Source organism: Carcharhinus amblyrhynchos, chromosome 12 (genome assembly GCF_965287045.1).
Source record: "Carcharhinus amblyrhynchos chromosome 12, sCarAmb.v2.hapA, whole genome shotgun sequence".
Classification (NCBI taxonomy): Eukaryota; Metazoa; Chordata; class Chondrichthyes; order Carcharhiniformes; family Carcharhinidae; genus Carcharhinus; species Carcharhinus amblyrhynchos.
Window position 1 is genome coordinate 34607088 of NC_137335.1, and position 11941 is coordinate 34619028.

General features: G+C 42.4%; 1 protein-coding gene across 1 annotated transcript in view; it reads right to left on the bottom strand.

Annotated features, from left to right (window-relative positions):
* LOC145350708 (chitin synthase chs-2-like) overlaps window positions 1–7071 on the bottom strand; it is a 206058-nt gene extending 198987 nt beyond the window's left edge. The window contains exon 1 of the mRNA XM_080199914.1: window positions 6539–7071. Within this exon, the coding sequence (XP_080056040.1) occupies window positions 6539–6608 (70 nt within the window). The 5' untranslated portion in view covers window positions 6609–7071. The remainder of the gene's footprint in view (window positions 1–6538) is intronic.
* Between the last annotated feature and the right edge of the window lie 4870 nt (window positions 7072–11941).

An 11941-nucleotide genomic window follows, 5' to 3' on the forward strand; every position in this document is an offset into this window, starting at 1 on the left:
AGCTCAGTTGTTTTATCTTTGTTGGTTGTACAGCTTCCCATCTTCTTAGGTGTTTTGTATAACCCTTTGCTCTCACTGACACAGCCTAGATATTGGATAGAAATCTGGAAGAAATTGCATTCATCTTTCCTGACATGAAGGTCATGCATCTGAAGATGATGTAAAGTTGTTTCAAGATTACTTAAATGCTTTTGTTCTCAATCAACGGTATTGGATATTGATCTGTGCCGATAACTGGATCGATTGTTGTCTTGAAATCTCTAAGTACAAATAGTGCCAATCCTGTTTCACTATAGTCACTACTGGAGTTGCCTAGTCACAAACAGGGTTCTAAGACTCCTGTGACTACAATTCTCTTTAATTCCAATTCTACTTTGAACATATAGCATGAGTTACTGATCTGATCTTGAGACTCTTAGGTTGACTGTTTTAATCTAGAATGACATTTGAACTTCTTTCATTGATCCCAGTGTATTCTTCAAATGCATTACTGAATTTTTCTAAGATGCCTTGTAAGTTTGCCTTAGAATCCACTAACTTGTTCACAGCATTCCAATTCAACTTTATCTTCTCTATCCAAGAATGACTAATGAGAGTTGGAAAGTTTCCTTCGATGACATGGAGTGGCAGCTCCATGGTTTTCCCACCTAACTACTCTAACAGTGATATATCCTTTGAGAGACAGTATTTCATTCGTACATCAAGATAATATCTGCTGGCTTTAAGAATAGGCGCTTCAGATGTTGTTTGCAAGTCATCTCAGAAATTAGGGAGACAGCAGCACCTATGTTGGCCTCCATTCTGATTGATTTCCCATTCAATTTTGGAATTACCTAAAATCAGTGTTATTTGCCTTGAATTAATAATGTCTTAAATTTTAATTTTTCATCAGACTTATCAGATAAGTGTCAGTCTTCATTTATCTTGTTCTTTTCTTCTATATAGTCAATTATTTTGATAAAATGTGTTTCTTCTTCTTTGATATATCAAGATTGGTTTAAGACGCACTTTTTTCTGTAAAAGTTGTTTTCTACCAGCAAATCCTGGTTATGTAACCAATCTTGTCACAATTTTTGCATTGGCTGTTCTTGCTCCAGCCTGTGAATGGCCCATTTTTGAACAGCAATAACATGTCTGTTGCTGAGTGGACTTCCTCTGGGTAGCGCCCATGTTATGGATCATCATGCCTGCACCTGGCTGAGAAATTTCTTTTGCAGCAAGCTCCATTTAAAAGCAATCTTGAAAGTTGTTTATAATCTTAAGTTCCATTCCATTAATAATTTTCTCTGTTTAGCTTCATTTCTAAGGCCACAATGAGTCTGTCTCAGATGGTATCATCCAAAAGCCACCAAATTCACCAAGCTTCATGAGGTGCTTCAGGGTCCTGATGAACTGTGCTATGATTTTTTCCATCTAATTGATTCTCTTATGACAATGAAAACATACTGCTTTGACCAATGGAATATACTGATAGTCTAAAATTTTGCTTACTTCCTGATGTGTTTTACGAACATTTTCTTGAGTTAAAGCAAACTCTTTAGTGGATTAAAAAAGTTTTACTGCCAATAGTGCTTAGGAAAACAGGGGCTACAATATTCTTGAGTATTTTATTGGCTTGGATATAGTAGTGAAATCTTTTTCTTTAAGATTTCCAGTTCTCAGATTCTTCCTTGATTGGCCCAATGGTGCCAACGTTTCTTGATATTTTGCACTAGCACTGTAAACTGCACAACAATGCCCTTGGTGGAAAATAGTCCAGATTCTATGGCAGTGTGGGTCAATAATAGTTATAGCTATTTTTCTCCAAAGACTTACTGTTATGCAAAATATCTTTCCTCTCCCAATCAACATCTGTGCGTATTGTAACAGTACACATGGTGAACTCAGCAGCCTCAATTCCTTGGGCTGCTGGTTTAATTAACTAGGAACCTTCTTTTCTGCCCTTTACAGATCTGATGTCAGGATTACGTTGCCTAACCTGTCATTGATTTTGTCTGATGTCAGGACTTCCCATTGTCTCCCAATGATAAGTGCTATTTTGATTTTTCTTGTCTGCTTTTTTAGTTGAAGAATTAAAACCAGCCCCTTGTTGCCAGTTTTCTTTTGATCCTGTTATGTTTGTAGCACTTGTTGCAGGAAAATAAAAAAAAGTAGCACATGGATTTTTGATTTAACAACAGAACAGGTTTATTAGACAGCTGTTTACTCTACAGTGGCTGAAACTAGACAGAAGAAAGCTCATGAAGTAGCCGATGATGTCATGGACTGACCATGTGACCAAGCCTTTAAAAGGAACTATGCAACACACAATAATTCTAATATGTAACAAATAATACATCACTACCAGCTTCACAACACACTTCATCCACCATCCAACTGGACATCAAAATTCATGCAACCCAAAGTACTGTAACCTTCACTGGCACTAGTTTCACCTCGGACATGTTGCATAGCTTTTCAACTGTTGTTTGGTAATACAGAACATGAATGTTGCTGAAGAGAAAGACATTGCTGAAACTTTTATTCTTGCATCTATCAGGACTAATGCAACAAAGCCAAATAATCACAACAATTTATATCACATGGTTCAAGGATGCTGATTAGTTGGCAAGTCAACTCTGATTGGCCGAGCTTTTCACACATCCACAGCCACACTTGTCAATACACTCATTCACAATAATTACATTTCCCCCCTCAGACCAAAAAAGCAGATTACAGGTTCCAATAGTACGTCTAGGGAAGGGAAACAATGGCTGCATAAGATCACTGCCCTTGAGGAGAAAGGGCCAATGGTAATCAGGAGAGGAGTGGCAGACACCATGGTCAGACAGATCAAGGACATCTCACCTCAAAGGATGTGATCACTCCTTTCTTAGCAATCCATAACAATTCCTGTTTCCTAATCCCACAAACTGATCTTCATTCACAAGCACCATACAGACTCACCACACATATTTTCTGATGGTGACCACATGATATCCATCCTTATGAAATGCTTTGAAAGGCTAGTCATGGAACGAATCAATTCCAGTCTCCCAGACTACCTGGATCCACTACAGTTTGCCTATCACCGCAACAGATCCACAGCAAACACCATCTCCTTGGCCCTGCACTCAACCCTGAAACACCTAGATAACAAGAACACCTATGTCAGACTCCTATTTATTGACTGTAGCTCAGTCTTCAACACTATTATTCCCACAAAACTCATCTCCAAACTCTGTGGCCTGGGCCTTTCACTGTGACTGGATCCTGAACTTCCTACTCACAGACCACAATCAGTAAGGATAGGCAACAACACCTCCTCCACAATCATCCTCAACACCGGTGCCCCACAAGGCTGTGTTCTCAGCCTCCTACTATACTCCTTATACACTTATGACTGTGTGGCCAAATTCTCCTCCAATTCGATTTTCAAGTTTGCTGACGACACCACCATAGTGGGTCGAACCTCAAACAATGATGAGACAGAGTACAGGAATAAGATAGAGGATCTAGTGAACCGGTGTGGCAACAATAATCCCTCCCTCAATGTCAATAAATCGAAGGAGATTGTCAGCAACTTCAGGAAGCATAAAGGAAAACGTGCCCCATCTACGTCAATGGGAACGAAGTAGAAAGGATCGAGAGCTTCAAGTTTTTAGGTACCCAGATCACCAACAACCTGTCTTGGTCCCCCCATGAAGACACTATAGTTAAAAAAGCCTGTGAAGGCCTCGACTTTCCCAGAAGACTAAGGAAACTTGGCATGTCAGCTACGACTTTCACCAACTTTTACAGATGCACCATGGAAAGCATTTTTTCTGGTTGTATCACAGCTCAGTATGGCTCCTGCTCAGCCCAAGACCGCAAGGAACTACAAAAGGTCGCGAATGTAGCCCAATCCATCACACAAACTAGCCTCCTATCCATTGATTCTGTCTACATTTCCCGCTGCCTTAGCAAAGCAGCCAGCATAATTGAGGATCCCACATACATTCTCTCTTCCACCTTCTTCCATTGGGAAAAAAGATGGAAAAGTTTGAGGTCACATACTAATCGACTCAAGAACAGCTTCTTCCTGGCTACTGTCAAACTTTTGAATGGACTTACCTTGCATTAAGTTCATCTTTCTCTACACCTAGCTATGACTGTAACACTACATTCTGCACTCTCTCATTTCCTTCTCAATGAATGGTATGTTTTGTCTGTATAGCACAAGAAACTTTTCTCTGTATGTTAAGACATGTGACAATAATAAACCAAATGCACCGTATTCTTGCCCCTCAAGCTTTATTATTACAGAATCCCAGGAGCATAGTCCACCTTGCTCCCCTTTACAACTCCTCCCCAACCCTGTCCATTGCAGGCTCCTAGGAGCAAGATCTAGCATGCTCTGCCATATCACTCCTCACCCTCCCATAGCTGAACTCAAAAAGGAGACAGAGTCTATTCACTCCCCCAGAAGAAGTTAAAAACAACAAAAAAGATGGTACCATGTCAATTGCCACCACTGTTGTAGGGACAAACTCAGAAAGTGGCATCACAAGTAACTTAGAGACAAGGACAAAGCATGATTCATCACAGTCACATGCACCAGGCACGAGTGAGCAGTGACACCAAATGGAAGGATATACTATGAGTTCCATCTTCCCAAGGTGGGCAAGGTCATATATTGTTTTACCATTGAGAAAAAAATGTGATGCTTGCAACTGTCAGAGAAGGCTATTGGAAACATTTTATTTATAATTTCATGGGATGTGGGTGTTGCTGACAAGGCCAGCATTTATTTCCACTGCACTCCCCCTTCTCCCCCACCGCCCTGCTAATTTCCTTTGAACTGAATGGTTTGCTAAGCCATTTCACAAGGTGTTTAAGAGTCAACCACATTGTTGTGGGTCTGGAGTCACACATAGGGCATACCAAGTAAGAATAGCAGATTGCCTTCTATAAACCACAATAATGTACCAGATGGCATGTTATGACAATCAATAACTGTGATCATCAGCACTTCTTTCTGGAATGTGTCTTTTTGAAGTAGGTCTTGAAAGAGATGCAATGATTCTTGTTGACATTTGAGCTGAGCTGTTCCATAACATAGGACTCTATGCTCTATGAGCTGTCCCTAGGGATACACACTGAGATAAATATTAGCCGTTGCTGGAGCACTATCAACTTGGTGAAAGATGTCCTTTGGCCTGCCTAAAACTTGCTAGTCTTCTGGTGCGAAGAGCTGTTGACAACCAAGTATTGCAGACTAGCAACATCTAAGACTATTTGCTGAGGGCTGCAATAATGCTCATAGTAACCACCACATGGGTCTAGGACGGAAAGATTACTATCTAAGGCTCTCCTGCCATTGTATACCAAGTGGCTAGAAACCATTTAAAACCCCTCAGGCTGTATGTTTGGCATGAAATGAATACTCATGCAAATCCTTTCATATTTGTATCAACAAAATCTAGAGTTAGATTGGGAGATGCGCATCAGGAACCTGCAGAAGTTCTGATGCCCACTCACACATGTGCTGAAATTGCTTAGTAAGTTACTCTCCAACAGTCTCCTCCCTAAGCTCAATGTCAGAGACTGGGCAGGTTTTACACAGATGCCTATCCTGGAAATGTTTCACTGGTTAATACTTGGTCTAACTCAGAGATTAGCCAGCGTAACAGCAACTACCCTTCCACAACCTGTCTCTCACACCACTACCTCCCCGAATACACTCTCCACTCGACTCTGTTGCATCATCACCCCTTTCCTACCTGATCCATTTGCTCACTCTCACCCACACGCTTACCCCCACCCATTCATTCAACCACACATACACCAACTATTTATCCGGCCACCGACCACTTACTCCACTTGTTCTCTCAGGTCAACCACCATTCATCCAACCACTCACACACACCCAACTCATTCACCCCACCCAATACAGTTGGGTTGCTGAAACTTTCATGAGTGTTAGTGATGATTGGAAGATCTGGGTCATTGTAACTATAATCTGTGATTGTAATGAAGCATTCAGGACGCCATATATTGTGACGACACTGATTAGTATTGCATTCATCTGATGTCAACTTTGGACTGTTACGTAATGTATTTCTATAAATTTTATAAATGAAATATAATAGGGGAATTGTCTCTAGATTATATTTTAGGAGTAAAATAACTTTCTGCTGCTGTTTATTTCAAACAAATACACGATCTTTACGCCACTCGATGTATTTGAATGGGATGCAGAACAAACAGATGGCGTTGAGACGAAGCGAACGGAGAAACGACACGTCCCGGACGTTAACTTTTCCATCTCCACCTTCAATGGTACATCTGCCCTCGCCTGAATTTGCTGTGACATTGGCCAGCCTCCCCGTTATTAGTCTCCCCATTATTTCGATCGCAATTTTGGGCCATTTGAATCCATAAATATATACGCAGGCACAAATTACGTAAATCTTAGCCAACCACTTGAGGGCAGTCCTCCTTCTGTTCCATAAAGTGTCGGTATAATAGCAAAATAAAACAGGATTTGACGGCCAGCCTTGTCTGCTGATGTCCCTACCTTTCAAATCCAGCCTTCTCAAAGCGATCCAGATGCAGATGTGATTTGTTTTGTAACTTGCAGCAGCCATCACCCTCACTAGCAAGCTGAGACTGTCAGTACACAGTGTATGTGTCTGTGTGCTACTCTCTCCAATGAGAAACCACACCCCGGGTCACCACAGTCATGGAAACTGTTACAATCCCTAAACCTCATCTGGCGCTGAGCGAAGGTGGTCGTAGAGTGAAGAAGAAAGTGCTCGGTAAAGATTAGAATAATCCAATGGAAATATCTCAATACAGACAGAACATGAAATAATAATTGACAATAAAACTATTTAAGATGGGGCTGAACTAATTCCATGAAACAGTCTTAACATGTTATTCTGGGTGGTGTTTGATCAGTTTTTTTGTTGATTGCGTTTAAAGCATGATTTAAAATCCAGCCAATGAGGTGAGACGTTAGATAGATTATCAATTCTAACACTGGACCAGATTTCACTCAGTTCTTAAAGTGGGAGGCCGAGGCTGCTTGGCAGATCTGCAAATGTTGCATTTGTCAACATCGCCGTGATGGAATATACGACCGAATCTGCTGCAAGCACCCAGGCGCATATCCTGCGTTGCCAGTGTGGTGTTCCCATCTCGCCAAATCCTGCAAATAATGTGCATTACCTGCTTGCGAATCCAAGTAGACCTCGTGGAAGGAATCCCAAAACAAGTAAATGTTCATTTTTGCAACAATGTGAAAGATATCCTTAAAGTGGGAGGAAGGGCGGTGACGCCTCAGCAACAACAAGCAAGAGAAAGAGGGAACACCTGAATGAGTTCAAAGGCAACGAAGATAGTTGCGAAAAGCGAAACCCTAAATTGGGATGGGACATTTGAGGGAACTATACAATAAAAACTAATATGGTTTTCACGATCCATCTGAAGATAGGAAAAAAAAAGACAGATTTAAGTTTAAAAGGACCCCATGAGAAATTGCTTTTGAAAATAAGGCAAAGTGTAATAAAGGGCACAAGGGAGAATTTTAACCAGAGTTTGTTAGACTTCACCTTGTTGGCATGTTTATAATTAATAAGGCTTAAGCTATTAAATTATCAAAATAAGCTTAGTGATGGAAAGTCTTAATGTTATTATCAGAATGTTATAAAGATAGATTTTAAGTTGGCATCTCTTAAAATGCCAGAATTCTGTAATGTAACGTTAAGAAAGAACACATGCAGTTATAGCTAGAACATGTTTCACACAATTAGGCTCCAGTGAGTCTAGCATTAGCAGTAAATGGAAGTTTAAACGGTAATACTGATTAGCTGGAAGAATAATCTGGAAGATGAGCCTTCAGAAAAAGGGTATAAATTAAGGTTAAATAGTTTTGGGGAAGCGGGGAACGCTGTTCCCATTGGCCCAAAAAAATTTGGTTAAAAACTGTCAGTTGTGCTGACACAAGTGCGCAGACTTGGGCTGGATATTGCAAAAGTTGCCTGCAAAAAGCAAACAGAAACAGGGAAGTATTGAGTTTTAGCACTTGCCAGGGGATTGCATTTTGTGTCAGGACACTTGCTAGGGGCATTTTCCTGGAGACAAAGTTATGGGTGAGAAGTACAGCATTTGCTAGAAAGTTAGCAATTGCATAACATTGCCAGTGGATGGGTCATTGTCACAGGTTGGAGGTTGCCGTAAGAGCACAGGTCTGTATGAGAATCCGGTATTAGGACTAAAGGAGAAAGTGAATAGTCTTTGTTAGAAAACTGTCTTCACCCGAGAAAGGAGAAAGAAAGAAAGAAGGATTCAATAAAGTTCAAGTCTTAAAGCTTGATTCATGTATGTTAGGATTAAGTTGACTAAGTTAAAATCTCAACAGACATCATGAATCAAGAGATCAGGTTCAAGGAACAAAGACGAGTTGAATTTGAGTATTGTGCATCACTCAACCAGTCGAATGCTAAGTATTGATCTTTGTTGCCGATAAGCCTTGTTAGTTTGCATTCTAAATTAGTGATTATCCTTTTCTTATTCATTCGTGGGATATGGGTGTCACTGACTGGCCAGCATTTATTGCCCATTCCCAACTGCCCTTGAACTGAGTGGCTTGCTAGGCTATTTCAGAGGGTAGTTGAGATGGCCTAGCAAACCACTCAGTTCAAGGGCAACTAGGGATAGACAATAAATGCTGGCCAGTCAGCAACACCGTTGTCCCACAAATGAACAAATCAAAAACTTTTTTACCTTCCAATTTAGTATAGAATCTAAATCCCTACTGTTGCATTGTGATAAGCAAGATTAAAAAATGAAGTATAATTAAAGAAAAATATTGCAGATGCTGTAAATCTGAAATAAAAACATAAGATCACTCAGCAGTATCTGTGGAGAAAGAAAGAGTACCTGGAAAAGCAGATCAGAAACCTGAGTGGTTTCACCACCAGGATGGCTCACCACCATCTTCTCAAGGGAAATTGAGATGGGTAACAGACTTTGCCAGCCATGCTCACATCCCATGGAAGAAATGAAACAACCTAACTGCTGCTGAGCCAGGTTTTATGTTGTCATTTAACATAGCCATGATATTAGTATCCTCCTTCTGAGTTTTTCAATCAATCATAGAGGGTGGGCAGAGTGATGCACTGAATTTGACAATGGAGACTGAGCATTTAAATGCACCCCTTCTGGGCTCAAAATGACTAAGGAAATCTTGGCAACAAAGCATTCACAAAGGGTTCAATGAAAGGAAAAAAAATGAGAAGTTGCACTGAATTTTGGCTGCAGAGAACTGTGTCTTTTCCCTTACTATACTGTCCCCTTCTACAACTACATTCCTTTTTGCTTCCCCCATCTCCCATTTTAATGATCCCCTGTACCACACAATGGTGAGTTTGCTCATCCTCCCTGCTTTCCCTACTTACGTATACACAAGCTACAAGTATATTAAACCTATTCGAAAATTGCAAGGACTGAAACCCCTCTATTGCTACCTTTGGGATCTTAACGCCTGGCTCTCTTACAGTCCCACCTTCCTTTCCCTGAGCAAAGCCCAAATATGAAGTACCTCGCTTAGGGGGTCTGGCTGTCTCCTGGAATAGTGTCCAGGTAATATTCCCCCTTCCTGATGTATCTCAGTGTTTGAAGTTCAGGCTCCAGCTCGCTCAGAAAGGACAGTAGGACTAGGGGGCACAGCCTCAAGATAAAGGGGGGGCGGTTTAGAACGGAGTTGAGGAAGAACTTCTTCACTCAAAGGGTGGTGAATCTCTGGAATTCTCTGCCCATTGAAGTGGTGGAGGCTACCTCGCTAAATATTTTTAAGACGTGGGTTGATGGGTTTTTGATACGAGAGGGGATTAAGGGTTATGGGGAGAGGGCGGGAATGTGGAACTGAGCCACGACAGATCAGCCATGATCTTATTGAATGGTGGGGCAGGCTCGAAGGGCTAGATGGCCTACTCCTACTCCTGCTCCTATTTCTTATGTAGTTATGTTCTCAACAACTGAGCCAAAGCTCCTCAAGCTGTGGACATTTTTTGCTGATATGGAGTTGTCGGTGTTGAACTGGGGTAGGTACAATAAGTGCCTGACTCACCTGATGAAGGGGCAATGCACTGAAAGCTTGTGCTACCAAATAAACCGATTGAATTTTAATCTGGTGTTGTGAGACTACATACTGGACATTTTTTGCAGATGGGGTTGCCGTGGATCACACACATAAGAACATAAGAAATAGGAGCAGGAGTAGGCCATCTAGCCCTTCGAGCCTGCCCTGCCATTCAATAAGATCATGGCTGATCTGTCGCTGCTCAGTTCCACTTTCCCGCCCTCTCCCCATAACCCTTAATCCCCTCTCTTATCAAAAACCCATCAACCCGCGTCTTAAAAATATTTAGCGAGGCAGCCTCCACCACTTCAACGGGCAGAGAATTCCAGAGATTCACCACCCTTTGAGTGAAGAAGTTCCTCCTCAACTCCGTTCTAAACCGCCCCCCCTTTATCTTGAGGCTGTGCCCCCTAGTCCTACTGTCTTTTTTGAGCTGGAAGAATCTTTCCACCTCTATCCTATCCATCCCATTCATCATCTTATACGTCTCAATGAGATCTCCCCTCATTCTTCTAAACTCTAACGAGTACAAGCCCAGTTTATTCAGCCTTTCCTCATAGCTCAACCCCCTCAACTCCGGTATCAGCCGAGTAAACCTCCTCTGCACTCCCTCCAAGGCCAAAATATCTTTGCACAGGTGCGGCGCCCAAAACTGCACACAGTACTCCAGCTGCGGCCTCACCAATGCCCTATACAGCTGCAGCAAGACCTCCCTACTTTTATATTCAATCCCCCTCGCTATGAAGGCCAGCATCCCATTCGCCTTCCTGACCACCTGCTGCACCTGCAAGCTGGGTTTTTGCGACTCATGCACAAGGACCCCGAGGTCCCTCTGCACCGTCGCCTGCTGCAGTTTTTCGCCCCGTAAGTAATAGTCCTTCCTACCATTATTCCTACCAAAGTGGACCACCTCACACTTGCCAACATTAAATTCCATTTGCCATTTCCTGGCCCATTCGCCCAGCCTATCTAGATCCTTCTGTAGACTCTCCACACCCTCCGCACAATTTGCCGTTCTCCCAATCTTGGTGTCATCAGCAAATTTCGACACCCTACACTCGGTTCCCTCCTCCAGATCATCTATATAAATGGTAAAAAGCTGAGGCCCCAGCACCGACCCCTGGGACACTCCACTAGTCACCATCCGCCAATCCGAATAGCACCCGTTGACCCCCACTCTCTGCCTCCTATTTGACAACCAATCCTCTATCCACGCTAACACCCTACCCCCAACTCCATGACCCTTGACCTTCTGCAATAACCTCTTGTGAGGTACTTTGTCAAACGCCTTCTGAAAATCTAGAAAGACCACATCCACCGGCTCTCCTCTATCCACCGCCCTAGACACATCCTCATAGAACTCCAGTAAATTTGTCAGACACGACTTCCCTTTAATGAAACCGTGCTGCGTCTGCTCTATCAAGCAATTCCCTTCAAGATGCCTCGCAATTTCCTCCTTAATGACAGATTCTAACATTTTACCTACCACAGACGTTAAACTAACCGGCCTATAATTCCCCGCCTTTTGCCTGGCACCCTTCTTAAACAACGGCGTAACATTAGCTGTTTTCCAATCATCCGGCACTTCCCCGGAATCCAGCGACGTCTGGAAAATAACCACCAAGGCATCCACTATCACCTCCGCCATTTCTTTCAGAACCCTCGGATGCATTCCATCCGGTCCTGGGGACTTGTCCACAATCAGCCCCTCCAGTCGGTCGAGCACCGCCTCTCTAGTAACAGTAATGTCATTAAGACCCTCCAGTCCTACCACCTTTCCATCGCTAACACCCGGCAAATTATTCACGTCCTCCTCCGTGAAGACAGAAACAAAAA